The sequence below is a fragment of the Poeciliopsis prolifica genome, unplaced genomic scaffold, assembly GCF_027474105.1.
Source record: "Poeciliopsis prolifica strain line A6 unplaced genomic scaffold, Auburn_PproV2 SCAFFOLD113, whole genome shotgun sequence".
Lineage (NCBI taxonomy): Eukaryota > Metazoa > Chordata > Actinopteri > Cyprinodontiformes > Poeciliidae > Poeciliopsis > Poeciliopsis prolifica.
In genome coordinates, this window is record NW_026562488.1 from 493,790 (window position 1) to 512,333 (window position 18,544).

At 38.2% G+C, this 18,544-nt stretch overlaps 1 protein-coding gene across 2 annotated transcripts in view; it reads left to right on the forward strand.

Annotated features, from left to right (window-relative positions):
- cdh11 (cadherin 11, type 2, OB-cadherin (osteoblast)) overlaps positions 1-18,544 on the forward strand; it is a 108,043-nt gene that overhangs the window by 63,119 nt on the left and 26,380 nt on the right. For both annotated transcript variants that reach the window (XM_055024052.1, XM_055024053.1), the window contains 4 exons: positions 8,610-8,981; positions 10,827-10,966; positions 12,338-12,632; positions 14,555-14,674. In XM_055024052.1, coding sequence (XP_054880027.1) covers positions 8,831-8,981; positions 10,827-10,966; positions 12,338-12,632; positions 14,555-14,674 — 706 coding nt within the window. In that variant the 5' untranslated portion in view covers positions 8,610-8,830. The remainder of the gene's footprint in view (positions 1-8,609; positions 8,982-10,826; positions 10,967-12,337; positions 12,633-14,554; positions 14,675-18,544) is intronic.

Genomic DNA, 18,544 nt, shown 5'->3' on the forward strand with positions numbered 1-18,544 from the left:
AGTGAAAACCTGTTTTATTATTGAAGGGGAATGAAAACTTACATCCCGCTGATACTCTACATTTTACCGCCTCGATAAAAATCCATCTGTAGTCATTAAAAAAAATAAACGTTTATTGTGCTAAAGTAGATTTTGCATGTTGAACACAAAAGCCCGGCCTTCTGTCTGTCTCGCTCTCGCTCTCACACACACCCACACAGTTGGGATTCAAACACTCTGGATGAAAAGGCTTGAAGTGAAATGAAGTAGCAAGCAACTTTATAACTCCCACTAATAAACTATGGAATCATTATAAGTCTCATAAAATAGTCAGCAGGACATGAATGAGATGTTTGTTTAAGTGGCAGCTGGCACTGATGGGAAATTGTTGCTTCTCATTGAGTATTAGGAATGCTGCAAAAGGAAAATACCACCATGTTCTTTCTTCCCTAATTGACCTAAAGTCAGTGCTATTTGGTGATTTCATGAGCTCTGATGCATGGAGAGCTCCTGAGAACAAGGCGAGGTTTTGGAAACATTTTAAGGTACACTGAGATTCACTGCACTTCAAGTATTTTTATTTTGCCATTTTCACAAATAAAGTAAAAGTTTCAGAAATCGCAAACTGTTTGGGTTGACGCCCAACAAAACAGAGAACAAATGCTTCCTTTTTTCCCGTTCCTAAGTCTGGGAAGCTAAAGGTCAGCTGGCGATGGTATCCTCACATTGTTTGTACGGTTTGGGTCTTGCCTCTCATTCCGTCTCTTTCTTTATTTCATGTGCCCCAAAGTGCTGCCATACCAGTGATTTAAAAGGTAAAGAAGTTTCTTTAGTATTTTTTGTTTTGCTTTTTTGAGCTAAGTGTAGTTAGCTCCTGTGAAGGTCTGGCGACATGTCCAGGGTGACCCCGCCTCTCGCGCGTCAACTGCTAGATCTGGGCACCAGCTGACCTCCGACCCCAACGGGATACAGGTGTAAGAAAATGGATGTCAGTCAAAAATGCCGGATAAGAAAGCTCGAGTGGAGTCTTCCACAAACATGTAATCCGCCATCGTTGTTGTTATGTATGTACTTGGGGTCAAAGGTCAAGTTAGAGGTTGAGCAAATATGTTAGCGTTTTCACAAAAGGTACATGTTTACAAGGATGAAATATTAACGCTGTTTAAAGAAAAGCTTGGGGTTCTCCAAAGGGCTGTTCCCATATGAGCGGGACCTCAGACCGACTTCACAAAATGAAGTCACATGCTGACAGTTTACGGTTAAAACAATTAGCTCTTAGCTCATCCCAACATTTTTGATGTTGTGAGTTTTCGTTCTGCTTCTTTTAGACACAGCAGCATCTTGTTTCTACCAGACGGATTTTGTTTGCTGTGTTGTAAACCCCTGAGACGAGTTCCTGAGCTGCTCCAGCACATTACATGTCAGCAGCAACTTGTCATGTCTGTCTCAGAGCTGAACTCTGAAACAAATTGTCAGAATCCGGCAACAGATCAGAGTCATGCTACCGCAGAGTGATGTTAACTCGGCGATGGACTGCATGGGACCAAGCTGGCCAGCTCTGCTTTCATTTTTTGACAACCAGTTGCATAACAAAATCTTTGGTTCACGCTATACTGACTAAACCTCCTCTGTCCTGTTACAGAAATGTTATTTTGTCTCATAACCTTCCTTGAGGTTTTGTAATTTGTTATAGCGTCTGTTCTTTTTGACGCCACCTTTGTTTATTTAACTGCAACTTGACTGTAATTGTCTTTTTGCTGTTTCATATAAATGTCCAACAAAAATCTGTTTTGTTTTTTTTAGTTATTCATGTAGCAACATTTTTTTCTACAAGAAAATATATTGACAACTTAGACCAAGCTTTTCTATCACACATATTTTCTATGCAGCTTTGGTTTTATTTTTCATTATTGCCAAATTTTACGGAAATAAAAGTGAATAGAAAATTAGACAAAACTAAAAAAAGAAAGTTAAAGAAAAAAAATTTAGATGTTTTATAAAAAAAAACGTAAAGGAATATCTCTACATTATCTGTCAATATTTGGATTTGTTTCCATTGTTTTTGTTTGGTAAAATGAATAAATAAAATAAAGCGTGGTAAAGCATGCAGGCAAATACCAGACATTCATAAATAAATCATGTTTGTTCTACTGATGCCTTCAGTAAAAAAAAAAAAAAGAGGCAAGTTTGAACCAAAAAGAAAAAAACACTTCCAGCCAAGTATTTTGTTCTTTCTACACTTCAGAAGCATTTTCCAAGGTTGTTGTAATGTTGCTAGAGTGAAACTGAAGGCCAGTCAGTGAGGAAAGCAGAAAGAAAAAGATCCTTAATGCTAAATGGATCAAACAAGTTTACACAAAAATGACTTATGCAGAATATTTTTGATTTGAAAAGCTTCAATTGGTGCAGGTTTGGCTGCATAAAGGCTGGCTACTAGGTCAAGTTAGAGGTTGAGCAAATATGTTAGCGTTTTCACAAAAGGTACATGTTTACAAGGATGAAATATTAACGCTGTTTAAAGAAAACAGCGTTAATAATCTCTGAAATCTCTGAAATCCTTTTCAGAGATTTCATATGTTTATTAGCTGTTTGGAAATTACTTAGGTTTTTTTTTTTGTCGAGAAACGTTACTTTTATTTCCAAAAATAAAACTCAAAGTAAATGAAAAGACTCTCGGCTGCATGGACGGGTTCATGTTGAGCTGGACTTTACCTGTTTAAAAACATTTCAGACACAAAAAACATGGAAAATTATGATTTTGAAACTAAAGAAAGAGGGCAACAACATCAATGTGAAAAATGTTTTTTTTATTATTAAAAAAATGTTAACACAAAATTTTAAAACATGACTAGGGAGTTCTGTTATTTGAAGACATTACAGACAATACTTACACACCGACTATGGAGTTTTAAAGAGGCAAACGGGCTTTGAGAACTTTGCTTATGGTTATTTTTCTACATTTTAAAGAGGAGAAATATACGAAAAAGTCAAATACAACTAGAACATGCATGATGCCGGTACTCCAGCACTGACTTTGGGCACCACTGCTCTAAGTCCAAACGGAGACAAATTTGCAGTAGCATAATTCCACCACAATTTGCACTATCTGAAAAATTCGAGCGGTTTCTGAAAGGGGGGAAGTTGCACTTTCCACCTAATATCGCCGCAGCAGGGAGTGAAATTAATCTGAAGGACATTCTTATAATAGACGGTAAATTACAAAAATAACTTGCGAGAAATTAAAAGTTTCAGGTATTATGGATAAATGGGCAAATATATTTCCTCAGAATATTTAAAGAACTGCGTACAATTACAGTAGGCAAAAATATCAGGTGGAAATTTAAAATTTAGGACATTCATAATTGGTATCTAATTTGAATGGATGCCAATTATGAAAAAAAAATTTCTTAGTAAATGTATCTTCTATTACATTTTCACATTGTACTCCTTTTAGAGTCGTTTTATAGACGATTCCTGGATGATTCCTGGTGCTATCTTGGATTTTCACTATCAAAACATGAGTTTAGGATTCTCTTTAGAGAGGAAAGTGATGACTTTGTTGAAGAGGTTTTGCAAATTTGTGTATCAAAATATAATTTTAATGTTTACACACTTAGGAAGCATAACGTAGAACAATTACTATCAGAACAATAACCTTCATAATTGCGTACGTTCTGTTTTCTGAATATCGACGTCACATTTCAATTTGAAGGACGCACAAATTATATCTTGGTGTACAGATGTGGTTGTTCTGAATCAGACACACATGTGGGCTTATATGTGCCTAGATGATATATGAGTCACTGGGGAACATCACACAGACAGATAGTGTTTTAAACCTCAGAGCTTCGACCACTGTTTAAAACACACACAGACACGCAGCTTTAATGTTGGCCAATGAATCACTGAGCTCTACTCAAACACTTGACTCATGGATTCGCAGCGCTGCTTCAAACTGAAAAGAATTGCATGTATGCTCACACACACACATGCTCGAACATACTGTTCGCTACTCTAATGTGACTCTTGAGTCATGTATGCAGACAGAGGAAATCGTCTGGCCAAGAGGCATGCTTGCCCTGGGGAGTCATCTTCACTGGAGGTTTCTGTGTAGGCCTTTTCTTCTCTGCTTGACTCTTTGCCGCTCAGTCGAGAGTTGAGCATGCCAGAAAACCTGGAGCTGTGTTCTAGAAACAACGGCTGTTAGACTGTTTTGACGAAAGGCCTGCAGTTTCAAGATACAGGAAAATAATAAACACCGGTGTGTCCAGATTGGATGCTTATCAACCTGGTGTCTTGCTTTCTAGGATATTCATTATTCTACGAAGTGATTGTTTTCAACAAACAGGTTTTGCAATGACTTAAGGCATATTGCCAAGAGCTGTTGTTGCAATGAAGAAATTATGTAGACTTAGCACAACTCTTTTTTTTGTTGTTTTTGTGTTTACATACAATATTCAGAGCAAGAGTTTTTGTATTCAGGTTTCTGGTACACCTGTAAATCGGACGCACAAGCAACAGTGATAGGTAACAAAGCTCTTTATGGACCACTGGGGGTTTATTTTGCTTCAAAAAATGATCTAAGATGATGCTGGAGGAGACTATTGTTGTGTTCAGGTTCTGTCGACATCTCTAAAGAAGTTCCATGAATGACCAGGGGATCCTTGAGCACTTGATAGCAGAATGGTCAGAATAGCACTTTACACCAATCTGATGGTTTAAGAACCTAAATAACAAATTAAAAACAATACACAGTACAGACCAAAAGTTTGGACACACCTTTTCATTCAATGAGTTGACTTTATTTTCATGACTATCGACATTGTAGATTCACACTGAAGGCATCAAACTATGAATTAACACATGTGAAAATATGTACTAAACAAAAAAAGTGTTAACTGAAAATACGCCTTATATTGTAACAACCTTTTGCTGTGATTACTGCTTTGCACACACTCTGCATTCTCTTGATGAGCTTCAAGATGTCGTCACCTGAAATGGTTTTCACTGCACAGGTGTGCCCCATCAGGTTAATAAGTGGCTTTCTTGCCTTATAAATAGTCATGAAAATGAAGGAAACCCATTGAATGAGAAGGTTGTGTCCAAACATTTGGTCTATACTGTATATATTTGTGGTTGAGCTCATATTTCTATCTATTCCACAAATTAGCAGCAACATATGTTTTTGAATTGAAAATGAAGCTTATTTTGCTGATTTGTGGTTATCAATTATATAAATAATGTGTCTCAAAGTAACTATGACATCACTGTTAATTACAGATACTGCAATTGACTCACTTTAGAAAAGTTTTGAAAGAAACAAACCAATCAAATTCTCTAAGTTTAATGTTTGTTTTTACATGACGCCATGTTTGATGTGTCATCATCCTCACTACTGCCACTATTTTAACTTAACAAGTAAGGAAAAGGGTCAAGCTACAGAAGGTCACATGAATGTGACTTAAAAATGTCTGCATCAAATCTTAGAGCTGACACAGCACAAAATTTACTCACGAGGTCTTCACCGAATCCGCTGTTTAATTATCTTTTGCGTTTGTTTAAATGAATTTAATTTATTGGATGTTCAGGATGGATTGTTTTGTCCAACATCCTGCGGTATTGTTTCGCTCAATTCCAGGATGGTGTCAGATTAGCGGTCTCACAGAACTAGCTTGCAGGCCTGGATAAGTGAGTGACAGGCAGCACATACACACATTTACATCCACAAACAGATGCACAGAGCATCTGAGCATAATGAGACAGATGATGAGTCAGTACTGGAGTAACTGTCAGCACTTCATAGCCGGCTGGCAATGCGGTTAATGCTAACCAATGATCCGTAAAGTAAGATTCTCATCAGCTGAAGATTCTAAACACACACACACACACACACACGCACACACACACGGTCACACTCACCAAACACATTCACATTCTGTGAGTCAAAGAAAGAGTGGAGAAGAAAAAAGAGCATCTCAGTTTGAGATCTTAAGTCAACTACTGCTTTTTGTTTTGGAGTGATGATGCTGCTTCCTGTTTGATTTGGAGGCTGAAGTTTCTGAATTTGCTAGTTTAGAAAAATCAGCTGATGTCAGATCGTCAGATCTGATATGGCATCCATGCAAAATATATAGTAAGAATTGCAAAAATGTTCAGTGTACTTACAGTTCTGACAGTTTGTTTCTCATTAAGTTGGTAACACAGATAGTCAGTGTGTCGACATCCCCAGTTTGTGCTTAAATGTATGAAATGCTGAGAGAAAACATCTGTTCCGGGTGATAGCCTGTTCAAAAGGACCATCATTAATAACTCCCAGATGTTGCCCATTTGCAACAAGAAGACACATCAAACATGGAGCATTATTCTGAGATTTGAGATCAGACTTTCATGGTGAATAATGTTACCTTAATGCTGACTGGGTTTGAAACTTTGACACAGTGTAGCTGAGATCAATACTAACTTGCACAACTTATTGCTGTGTTTGGTGGTAATTCAATATAACTAGCCCAGCTGTTCACCCGGCCCTAAATTTGCAAACATGTCTGAAGTTCAAGGTGTAGCAGACCTGCTTAACATTAACATAGAGGAAGTTAGAAACATGCAGTTATAAAAGTGTAATAAGCGATCGCAGAGGTATGGTGCTGTTCATGTTTTCTTTGATCAAACATTGCCACTAAAATAATTTCTCCATTATTGAAGTGATGTTGTGTTGCCAGATATACCAAAGACGATGAAAATGATCTCATTTAAATAGCGATGGATGAGACAGTACACTGTATTCACTGGAACAAGACAAGGACCTATATGGGAGGCCAAGGTCCTCAACTGAACAAAGTGGGCTGCTTCCTCTAAGTTGTTGTCAAAAGCAGAGAAGTGCGAGTATTTTGGCATTGTGGTGTTGTCGGGATGGAGAGGAAGTTTGATAGATGGATTGAAGCGTTGTGGGCATTGATCGGATCTGTGGTAGAACTATATTTACCTTCTGACCTTGAGATCCCTCAGAATGAGTTGGGCAGAGTCAGCGGCGGGGAGATGATCTCAAAATAGAGAGAGACAACAGAGGGATGGAAAACAAGGACAACCAACAAGCCTAATACTTTGGCTAGAGAATCTGTAATCACAGAAAATATTTAAATCTCTAAGTATGCACTATTTTGTTTGTTTGATTATCACTGACTCACTATGTCTGCTGTTTAGGCAACAATCTGTGGTGTGTAACCACAAAATTGATTTGCAACAAGCAGTGAAACATAACTGACCCTGTATTTTATTGTCCATTTGTAATTATACATCTATAGATATTGGTTTATTATTATTATTATTATTAAAGCAACTAATAATTCTACAAATATTAGTTGGTTTTACTAGAGACTCCTGTGACCACAAGTTGTTCTTACTTTTGTCAGTGAGCAGCAGGCACTGTTCCAAAGTAAAATATTATATAACAATAATAACAATTATTAACCATATCAAGGTGTCTCTGTGCATCCCAACCATGGATAAAGAAGGATTACAAAAAAAGCAAAAACAAAAATTGAAAATGCACATTTTGTCTTTTTATCAAAAGTGTTTCATAAATCCCAAACCAGTACAATATACCTGCTTGTTGTTGAATTGTCTAGTGTGGAGTTGACCAGTCAATTGTGTTGAATCTTAATAAAAAGAGATGGTCAAACAAAGTGAAAAAACAAAACAAGTGGTTACAGGAGGCTTCAAAACTGAAGCTAACTGTAGCGGTTAATTGTTCTGTCAATGTTCTCACAATTCATTCACACCTGGTCTGTTACTGCTTTTAGTTTTTTGTCATTTAACTACCCAAATTTGCACCATGTCAGTATTTTATAATGGAGGCCTTTGCAAACCAACCAGATAACACAAGCTGACAGCAGCTGACGGACTTCATCAGGCGTTCGCCGCTTTCATTCATGTGACTTTTCATCCTGATCATGTTAACTGAATAAATAATGACAATAAACATTTTAACATTTAGTCAAGCATCAAGACATTAAAAACACAGATTTTTTAAATCAACTGTCAGGCTGAAAAAAGTGCACTTCTGACTGATATCCATCTAGGGTTACTTCCATGAGCAAGCCGTTCTTAGTTTCACAGCTCCGGATTGTTAATGGACATGTTGGGTTTTGTAGAGATCAAATTCAGTCCCAGTTTTGCTGATTCATTGACTGCGGATCCGTAGAGGCCAGATCATCACCTCAAGCAAAGTGTGCAGCTGAAGCGATAAAGCTCCTATTGGTGTAAACAGGCTCTGTGGAGAGTACACTGTAACACTTAAGTGACTGTCTCTTCACTGTCGTGTTACTTTAGTCGCTTTTGAAACGGCAGTAATTAAACCAGCAACACGGTGACTGGCTGTCACATGAACTGTCTGCTCTACAACAAATCTGTCTCCATCTAATTGAATTAAAGCTAATGGGTTTATGGACAACACTGCCTGTATAATTAGCACATTGTCCTAATTAACCCGACAATCGTTTAGAAAGCCATTTTCCCTCTATTGCCAATCTGTTTATAATGTCTAGGCTTATATAGCTAAAGATATACTTTTTGTGTTAAATATTAATTAACCCTGTGTTACTGACTAAGTTTTTTTCCATTCCGCTCTCCTTCAGGCTCTCTGAAGACACAAGTGTCAAGTTGGAAGTAGAGGTTGCCCATCGGTGATCAGAACCTGCAGCAACGAGCTCTGCCGCAGCAAATGAACAAGGAGACTCTTGATCGACGTTTCGCTCAGAAAACAAATCAGGGTTGGGCCTCGGTGGGAGCAGAGCTCCACTGAGAGGAAGCAGAGAGCCGGAGAGAGCCGAGCGCACGGTCCCATTGGTCGGCCAAGATGGCGGCGCTGATAGGAAAGCGGCAGGGCTTCGGGCTGCTGAGGGCCCTCCTGGTGCTGCTGGGAGTGTCAGTGCTCTGCAGTGTTGCGTTGGGAACCAGGAAAGGCCATGCTACGCTGGACCACAGGAGCCACAGACACAGACATCCAGGTAGGACTTAAGAACAGCTTCAAACTCGAACCATTTACGCCATTTTTTTAAATGGATTGCTGAAACACTTTTGTCGTAATGAAGTTTAAACTGAATTGAATCACTGTTTCTAAATCCAGCAGGCTCAACTCTTGGCAGCTTTGAATGTTGCATGATATTAAGTCCTGACAGTTTGATTTATTCCTCAGGATTAAGACTTTATCTTTGTCATAAATTTGTGAATTCACTGAAAATTGTAGAAACAGAGTAACAATAAAATTAATAACTGTGATTTTGTACCATTACATTATCATTAATCAACAATATCTACTTAATACCATTGATCTTATGAAATGTAGGCATAAGTAAAGCTCATTTAAACTTCCAGAAGTACGAAAAACCTAAATATATGTATTACTTACTATTATAAATGTATTATAAGCTTGGAAGACCAGCCTACCCCCATTGGGGTAAAGATTGCTTTTATATGTTAGCCTTTTTTAAATCTATATACTTGATGTTTAGATCTTGTTAATGTTTTTCAATAACACATGCCACCTTTTATAATATGTGTTACACTGGTTAACATTTTTTACTCAAAAACACGCGAGACAACTGGATGACTGTCCTACATAGAAAGTCGGCCCATATTTATTTACATTTGTTTAAATCACATCCACAGCAAATTGTCTGTCATCTCAAAGATCAAACAGGTTTCCTTAAAAAAAAATCTAATCTGCTGAAACCTGGTTGTAATGGTGCAGAGGAAGGAAACAGGAAAATGGGTCAGAAAGAGCACTAAAGGTAGAATTAACTCTGTCTTGTGATGAGCTCTGTCTGATATTATTGCCAAAAATCCCTGTCTTAAAAGAAATGGTCTAAATTGTTTTTTAACTCCTTTTGTTGGACAGTAAGATTTGGGAAGTTGAGACTACAGTAAGCACAATAGGAAATGTAGAAAATGTACAAAACAAAATAACAGTTTTCACTCTTATGTGTTTATACAAGCCATTACATTTGTCCTCTGTTGGATCCACTTCTAATCATTTGAACGTCAAATGTAGCTTTTTGTCTCCAAATGAACGAGTTAAAGTGATGGGTGGGATTGCTCTTGTTTGTATTTAGTGCAATTTGTTTTGTGAATCTAGTGCAGAGTTAAAGGAAGTAAAGGGAGCAAAACATCCAGCTATTTTCTGTCATACTGATGTTCCTCAGCATTATAAAAAGCATGAATTCAAATGTTTCTGTTTCGCTTGTGAGTCGTTGGTGAAAGTGTTAGATTCAAATGTTCAACTTTTCACTCTGAACATCTTCCAGTGGAGATGTGACCCCCATGTTGTTTGGTTATTTCATTATGCATCCAGCTTGTTGCTGTTTGTGCTGCCTGTCCCTCCAGTCAGACGCTGCAGCATGGATTGAGTTAAAACCCAACCCTGCTCTGCTTCACCACAAAGCAGCTGCACCGCAAAAGACAGAGGTTAAATGCCTCCCTTAGCGCCTTGTGAAACACAATTTATTGAAGTGTGTGTTCTTCATACAATCTGCCCACGCCGTCCCAGTTTGGGATTTGCACGAGTGACCCGGAATTCAAAAGCAGACCTCCATGCTCTGGAGGTTACAGCTTCTCGCCCACTTTTAAGTTTCATCTGTGGAAAAGAAAAAAAAAGTGTTTATGAAGTTCAGAATTGTTTTCCTTTCTGTTTTTGCTGTGTTCATTCATACATTCATCAGAAAGTAGCCTTAATTTGTATTTTCTTTAGTCTTCTAACATTATGTGTGTAATAACGTCACAAATATGCTGCCAGTTTTCAACTCTAACCTTTTCTTTGTGTATAAAACATCAAACTGGACACTTTGATGTTTTAGGTCACTTATCGCTGCACAGACACAAACAGAGGACAGGGAAGGAAGGCCAGGTACTACACCGGTCCAAACGAGGATGGGTTTGGAATCAGTTCTTTGTCATTGAGGAATACACCGGACCTGACCCGGTTCTGGTGGGGAGGGTAAGTTTTCCACAAACCCCTGTAATACTTTAATGTCTGCCTGCATATCCTCATAGACATAAATCATAAAGCTCTCAGTTGCAAAAACTTATCAACACAATATCATATTTTGCAATGTCACAATCACAAACTGTTACTGAAAAGTGGAAGAAAGGTTAAATAATTTTTTTTATTTTAAAAATGTATGTGAATCTCAGACATTGTCAATATTTTGAACTGTATTTGCAACAAATGATGACTTTACAAAGTTCTTTGGTTATTCCATAGCTTCCCATCGCTTCATGTGAAGCTTTACACATCCAGGGATGACAGTTGCTTCTTTATGACAGAATAACTCAAGTTCAGTTTACAACAGTAATCATTTGTAGTAAGTCCCACTGAAAAGAGACTTTGTAAAACAACCTTTAGCTGCAATAACAATTCCATATCATTTGGCTATACCTCGACAAGCGAGTTACGTCTATTCTGAGCTGACTTCTTCTCAAAGTCAGTCTGACTTTTTTCACGTTTTGTCACAGAGCTGTGACAGTGTCCTGTGCTTAGACCTCTCCTCTTCTCTAAGCCCAGTACTTCAAATAAAAGCCAGTAGAGACAAAGAAATTCTAAAAGTTTTGTCATAATTTCTCATTTCAATTCAGCTCTGGATTTTGTACACATTCTTTGCTATGAACTATTCCATTAGCTACTTTGCTGCAGGAAAGTGAACCTCCACCCTGACATCAACATCTAGCAGGTTCCCCTCTTGTATTGCCCCTCATCATAACTCCATCCATCCCATGAAATACAGTAGATGTTTGTCTTAATGGGTACAGTGAGTCCAGTGCCAGTCACAGTGACAGCTAGCTCCCAGTGAGATATAAATAAAGTCCTCCCGTTCAGCACGCATTGAGAGTAAGACACAAGTAAAGGCTTTGGGTCAAGTTGACATTCATGTGGGATGATTGGGGGTTTTCCTCAACAACACCATGACTTAGACAGAACAGTGGCATTCATAGAGAACTGAAATGACATCTGCAATGCAGCTTATTTCATAGTAAAGAGGCTGTAAAGATGGAAAAATTGAATGTTGAATAATCCTTGTCTTTTGTAGGAATATTCCCTAATCTCTTCCTATATTGACATTTGCTTGTCTGGTACAGAACATCCTCAGCCTTTCTGTCTCACTCTGTCAGGCCTTTGGTTTGAAGAGTTTGGAAATTAGAACCTCAATTCCCATCTAGCTGTCAGTTCTCCTTATAGTTTTTCCTGTCACTCGCTATTCTCCTTTTCTGTCTCTATCCTCAACACAAAACCTGAATTTCAGATGTTCTTGATATTCGTGCATTTAACCCTCCTGTCCTTGACTGTCTCGTTTGCTTCTTGTCTCTTCAGCTTCACTCAGATGTGGACAAAGGCGACGGCACCATCAAATACATCCTGTCCGGTGAAGGCGCAGGAACGATATTTGTCATTGATGACAAGACGGGCAACATCCATGCCACGAAAACGCTGGACCGTGAGGAGCAGGCCCAGTACACCCTGACAGCACAGGCTGTGGCCCGGGACACTAATGAGCCACTGGAACCTCCATCAGAGTTCATAGTGAAAGTTCAGGATATCAACGATAATCCGCCAGAGTTCCTGCATGGACCATACTACGCCAGGGTGCCTGAGATGTCCAATGTTGGTGAGTGACATAGAAGGCATCAGGGAAGTGAGAAATTTTGCTTTGTTTGTTGGCAACATTTGTCAGGAATCCAGACTGAGGCTAATATCCCAGATAACAACAATATCTGATCATGGTAGTCAGGCTTTTTCTTGGTTGCACTTTTCATGTCTCTTCACCATGAAATTACACAAATTGAATTGACAAAAATAAATTTGTTTAATGGAAACACTCCAATTTTGAAGAAACTCCTCTTTCACTAAAAACGTTGTGCACCAGGATGAGGTGTTTTTTTCAGCCGCATCAAACTGGATGTATTTTGCAAAACAGTTTTTGTTTTCCATCTCACAAGTCACATGATCAACAGTCGGAGGTTGCTACTGCCGCAAACAACGAAGAAGACGTCATGAAGTGTCTGGAGGATGTTGGTTTGTTTTTGTTTTTGACTTTTTATGGACGATTTGCAGCTGGCTCCACCAGAGCTCTCACAACACAGCAACAGCAAATAGAAAAATTGCATTTTTCTCAACTGAATACTGAGAGAGATTTGTGATGGAAACACAGTTAATGATATTTTTCTCTGCACAGCATGCAGAATGGAAAACCGCTAGCCCCAAATAAAGTCCTCAATCTCCACCTATTACTCCCTTCACTTTCCCCCACATTTACCTGCTAATGCTCAAACCACATTAGGATGTGCATGATTCTCACAATGGTCTGGTTTACCAGTGAAAGGTTCCCTGGTTGCCAGACTTCTGGGACGTACATTGTGCCATCGAGTCTCTTTAGAATAAAAACTAACAATCAGAGTACACTGCTCTGTGGTGCACCTTCATTGATGATCACCTAGTCAGACCCCTGAACCTTTAGCCCCAATCTGTGGTCTGTTTGTCAGTGTCTGCTGGAGTTTCTTGCAGTAATTCAGAATAAATTAAGTAAAATGCACAGGAAGAATCCAACAATATGACTCTCATGGTTCTGCCCACTTTGTCCACTGATTCACAGTAGAAATGATCTTCCTATCCTCTCTAGACTGATACAAGTAATTCATTGTGTCTCTTACTTACTCACTGTGCTGCATAAAGAAAAAGGAATGTGTTTTTGTTGGATAGCAACTGTATGATATTGAATAAAATACCACCTTTGGACATTAACAATAATCGTTTTTGGATATATTCAGCACATTTTTACAAAATCAAAAGGATAAAGTTGTTAATACCTATAATTGTGAGAAATATCTGCATAAAAATCATAATACAAACATTTCATGTGACAACAATGTCACTGTTAAAGGAGCGGTGAAATATTTGTCCCTATCTACAGCTTGTAGTGGTGAATTTAAATAAGTAAGAAAGTTTCAGCAATGCAATGAGTTCAAAGAGTCAGCCTGGAGCCGTGTTTCAAGAGTCGGGTCCAATTTTTTTTTTTTTTTCATTTCAGCAATTATACAAAGATAATGCAAATTATTTAACATTTGAGGCATTTTAATTCACTTGGCCTGAATGCAGAGCTTCTCTGTGTCATGTTGAATTAGCAGGGATCTGCTGCAAGTGAAACACATCATTTTGAAAATAGCCAATTTTCTGGGCTGTTTGAGCTCAACATCTTTGCATTTTACAAAGTTTTCTAGGGGTTATGAAAGGTTTTTCATGAAGCTCGGGGACTGTTGAATTCTGTCCACCCTCATAATGTTTTATTAAACCATAAAAACCACTGACATCGGAGATGGAATATTTCCATCTCCCACAATGATGAAATGCAGAGAAATAATAGCGGAGTGCAGCCTTGTAGGCTGAGCCTCGCTGCAGCGTGTCCGAGTATTAGAGCGGTGAGCAGCGGTTTTGTCCAGCCGGTGCCGCTAGGTGAGCTGACGCTGATTGTCCAGCTTCTCTTGAGCCAAGTCAGTGAACAAGCCTCCATGCCTCCGTGTCTCCGTCCCACAGGTACGTCGGTGATGCAGGTGACGGCTACAGACGCCGATGACCCCACCTATGGCAACAGTGCCAGGCTGGTGTACAGCATTCTGCAAGGACAGCCGTACTTTTCTGTGGAGCCTCAAACAGGTGAGACTGGAAGCCGAACTGTTACCCATCCTCTAGTGTGGTCCTGGTGGAGTTGTTTAACACTCATAGCTCTGCAAAATTAATTACTACAAGTCAGCACATTAAAGTAAGAAATGGGAGGCCTATCTGGGCGGTGGACCCTCCATGTGGTGGCTGAGGGCTACAGCAAAGTAAGCAGGCAGATAAAAACCTGTGGATTGAATAAAAGATTAGGGTGATTGCATTGAGGCCTTCCAATGGAAATGAAGAACACAGTTATCGGCAATTCCACTGTATATAGGGTTTGGTTACTGTGTTTTTTCTATTTATTGTTGAGGAGGGTATTATTTTTAATAAGACATTTTAAAGGAAATGTAAATAAACTGATTTTTGTTTAAATTGATTCTTGTGTTCAATCAACACAGACAAGCATCAATGCCTTTCAGAAGCGTGCTGTTTGGTTGAATGGAAAAAATTGTACATGTCATAGTTCACCCTAAAATGCATAAAGGAGAACACAGAAACATGATGCACACTAAGAAGTCTGATAAAAAAAAATTGTGACTGAATGCTATCCGCAGCAACGCACACACAACATTCTGATGTAATATTTCAGTTTTCTACCACTTTTCATGTACAAAGCTGCAGAGTGTCCGCTTCAGGGATCGCATAACCCTGCATGTTTTCAGAGAAGAAGGCAGAACTGCAAAAGAAGAAAGAGAGAGAAGTCCCAGAGGACATTCAAGCCCGTTCCCAGCAGAGCATGGGCCTAATATTTGAGTTTGCATTAAAAGAAGAAATTGGTTGTAAGGCGAGAGGTTAGGGCATACATGGAGATCTGTTAGGTCAGAAAGAGAGCCAGAAAATAAACCGCAAGCTAGAGGTTAGAGAAGAGAAATTGGTTCAGAGAGAGTGAGCTCATGGAAAAAGAGTGGTTAGGGCACAGAGAGTCGGAGAGATTTGAGCGGAGTAAATCTAGCTAATCAAACCAGTGTTGGGTATTTGACTGGCTCAAATCCATAGCTCACATTTCTAATTGGTTTGGAGATTATCAGCTTTTCATGCTGTCACACACATACGCACACATTTGGAGTAAAATGACACCGGAGAGCTTCTCTGCAGTTCGACATGCGGGGAGAGGGAGAGCGAGACGGACAGAGAGTGGCGGGGGATCATTAAAATGAACAGAAAAGATTACTGCAGCTTAAAAATAGTGGATGGGAAAAACTGCATGAAAGTTCTTATTTATCTAACAGATGGAAGAAAAAGGGTTCGCTTTCAAATTAAATATCACAAATTAAAGTTGCGGGGGTTAGTTTATGCTTAGCAACTGTTTTTTGGTTGTTGTTGTTTTTTTTGGCTTTTTAAATGAGTTTTTTGCTGAGATTATTACCTCACTAGTTTTTATGGTCATATAAACAAGAATTGTGCAGAGCAATTATATGTGGTAGCAAACATTTGTGAGTCTGAGGATATCTAATTTTATTTGATGATGAAGCTCTGAAATAATTTAAAGAAATATTTTTAAAGGATTATATTAAAATTATATTTCTTTCATTTATTTTTTACTCTTGAGCTCAATCTAACGTATGACAGAGCTAGATTTATTGCTAGAATATCTGTCAGTTTTATTTAGAAAATTCCAAGCTCAGATTTTGGCAATTACTTTTTTCTATTTTCTGAACAAGGAAATATATATATCTGCAAATTTTCTCAATTTAGAAAATATTTTATCACTTCTTTTGTAAACTGCTGTTTTATATGTGGCTAACCTAATCTATATATCCCATATATCAATAATGTCTGTTGTTGCATATTATACACATACCAGGATATGTACTGGAAATGCTTTTCTGGCATCAAAATTGAACTGAATGAAGCAGTAGTTGCTGTTTTTAAAATGATGCTGATGTAATGAAGACACTTCAGGTTCTTACATTTTATTTTACCTTCCTAAAAGACACCCTGGCACAGCAGAGAAATTTATAAATTGAAAACAAAAATGTACTACTTTTCTTTTCAAAGTGGATTTTTTTATGTGATGTCTTCCTCTTTGTTAGCATTTTTTATCTTGCAATTTTCCTTTTATTTGCTCATATTTACTCAACAAAGGCCATAAGGAGGACAATGCATCACAAAGATGATGGCACTGATTAATTATGCAGTAAATCCCTAAGCACAGAGCTAAGTTCACCAGAAATGTGTCAGTGACTGAAACCTATTTGTTCCCTTTTTACTATGGCTGCAAACTCCATGGATGGCGTCCACTATCCATTATCATCTCCAGTCTAGTGTAATAAGCTGTGTCATGATGAAAGTGGCCAAACACATTAGATATCACTAAACTCACCGAAAAGATACACAAACACACTGGGCTAGTTGATGTTTCAGCTGTGGAACCAGATTTCTGTCAGAAGCTACAGCTATCTAGCATCCTCACTAAGAAGCAAGCATATGAATACTATGGATACTTATTTTTTTCTTATTCAAAAATGTTGCATATGTATGAAATTCCATTAAAAATGTAAAATGGAGACAAGACCTCAGCCTTCTTGAAGGATTATTGGTTTTATGGATGGATGTATGGATGGTAAACAACCTACTGCTTCATGCTGCTACTTCTGTAGCGCTATGCTATATTGACTTTAGGCTACTTTGTAAATACACAGCTATTTTCTGTTGTTTACATGCAATAAATCACCTTTGTTTCCAAATATAAGTTAACAAGCAAAATGTTATGTTTGTGAAATTTACTGATAGTTTTATTTTATTCCAAGTATTCCGAGGCAGTCTGACAAACATACACTCCTACTTAAAATTAAGCATGTTAGCCTGCCAGGAAACAGTTGAGGATGAAGAAAAAACTAGCAAAATGGCAACAGCAAAGAAATAATGATGTAGCAAAGCAAACTGTAGCCTTGATTCTCAAAGATTACCCTTGTGAGTTCTCTTACAACAAATCCCCTTAGCAGAATTAAAGCGTGCAGCACTCCTCATGTCCTCCTCCTCCTGTGTTTAAGATAACATTCCCTTTAGATGACTTAAAACTCTACTAATCTCCAAGGTTGGCCTTATCTTATATTTTTACAGGCTGCAGCTGCCTGCCAGGCTACTTAAAGCAGACTGTTTTTCACTTGCTGTTAATTTAACACGCACTCCTATTCTGAGGAAACAACCGAACTCAAACCAGTCCCCTATCCCAGAATCTGGAAAAAAATATATCTTTGTAATCCTAATGTTTATTATATTTTTTATATCATTCATTATTAAATATACAACTACAAGCTTTTATTCTGGTTTTTGGGCTCCTTGTAGTCAAAAGGAAGGTGATAGAAACTAGTTGCGGAATGCTTTCTTTTTCTTTATCCTTGCAACACCAAAAGACATCCGAAACTTTTTCAAATCCTGGTTTAAAATTAAAGATTCAGCGCTTGCTATTTTGCACCCATATTTCACCATAAGAAGTGATTCAATCAATATGAGTTACAAATCTCTACAATTTAACGACCTGTGGTTGATTGATCGATCCCAAGGATCAATCCTGTTACCCATTGTTTTTTATGTTTACACATTTATTTTGCACTTTGAAAGTAGTTGGAGCATTCCCCAAAACGTTTGGATCTCTTTACATTTAATTCAACCAGGACTGTAACACATACAGTTGACCACCGATGTTCAGTGGAGTTTGGGATCACAATTGCCAAACAGCTGAAATCTGCAGAAACTTAAAATTAAAACTACTAAAACTGCCCATTTTAGTAGGTCAAACAGCAAATTTATGTTAATATACATTAACTCACAGTGCAAACCATCTTGGAAGCTAACATAACATCTTCATTATCTCTGCTCTGAGGATACAGCCAATCAGTGTCAAGAAAAAGAAAGGGCACT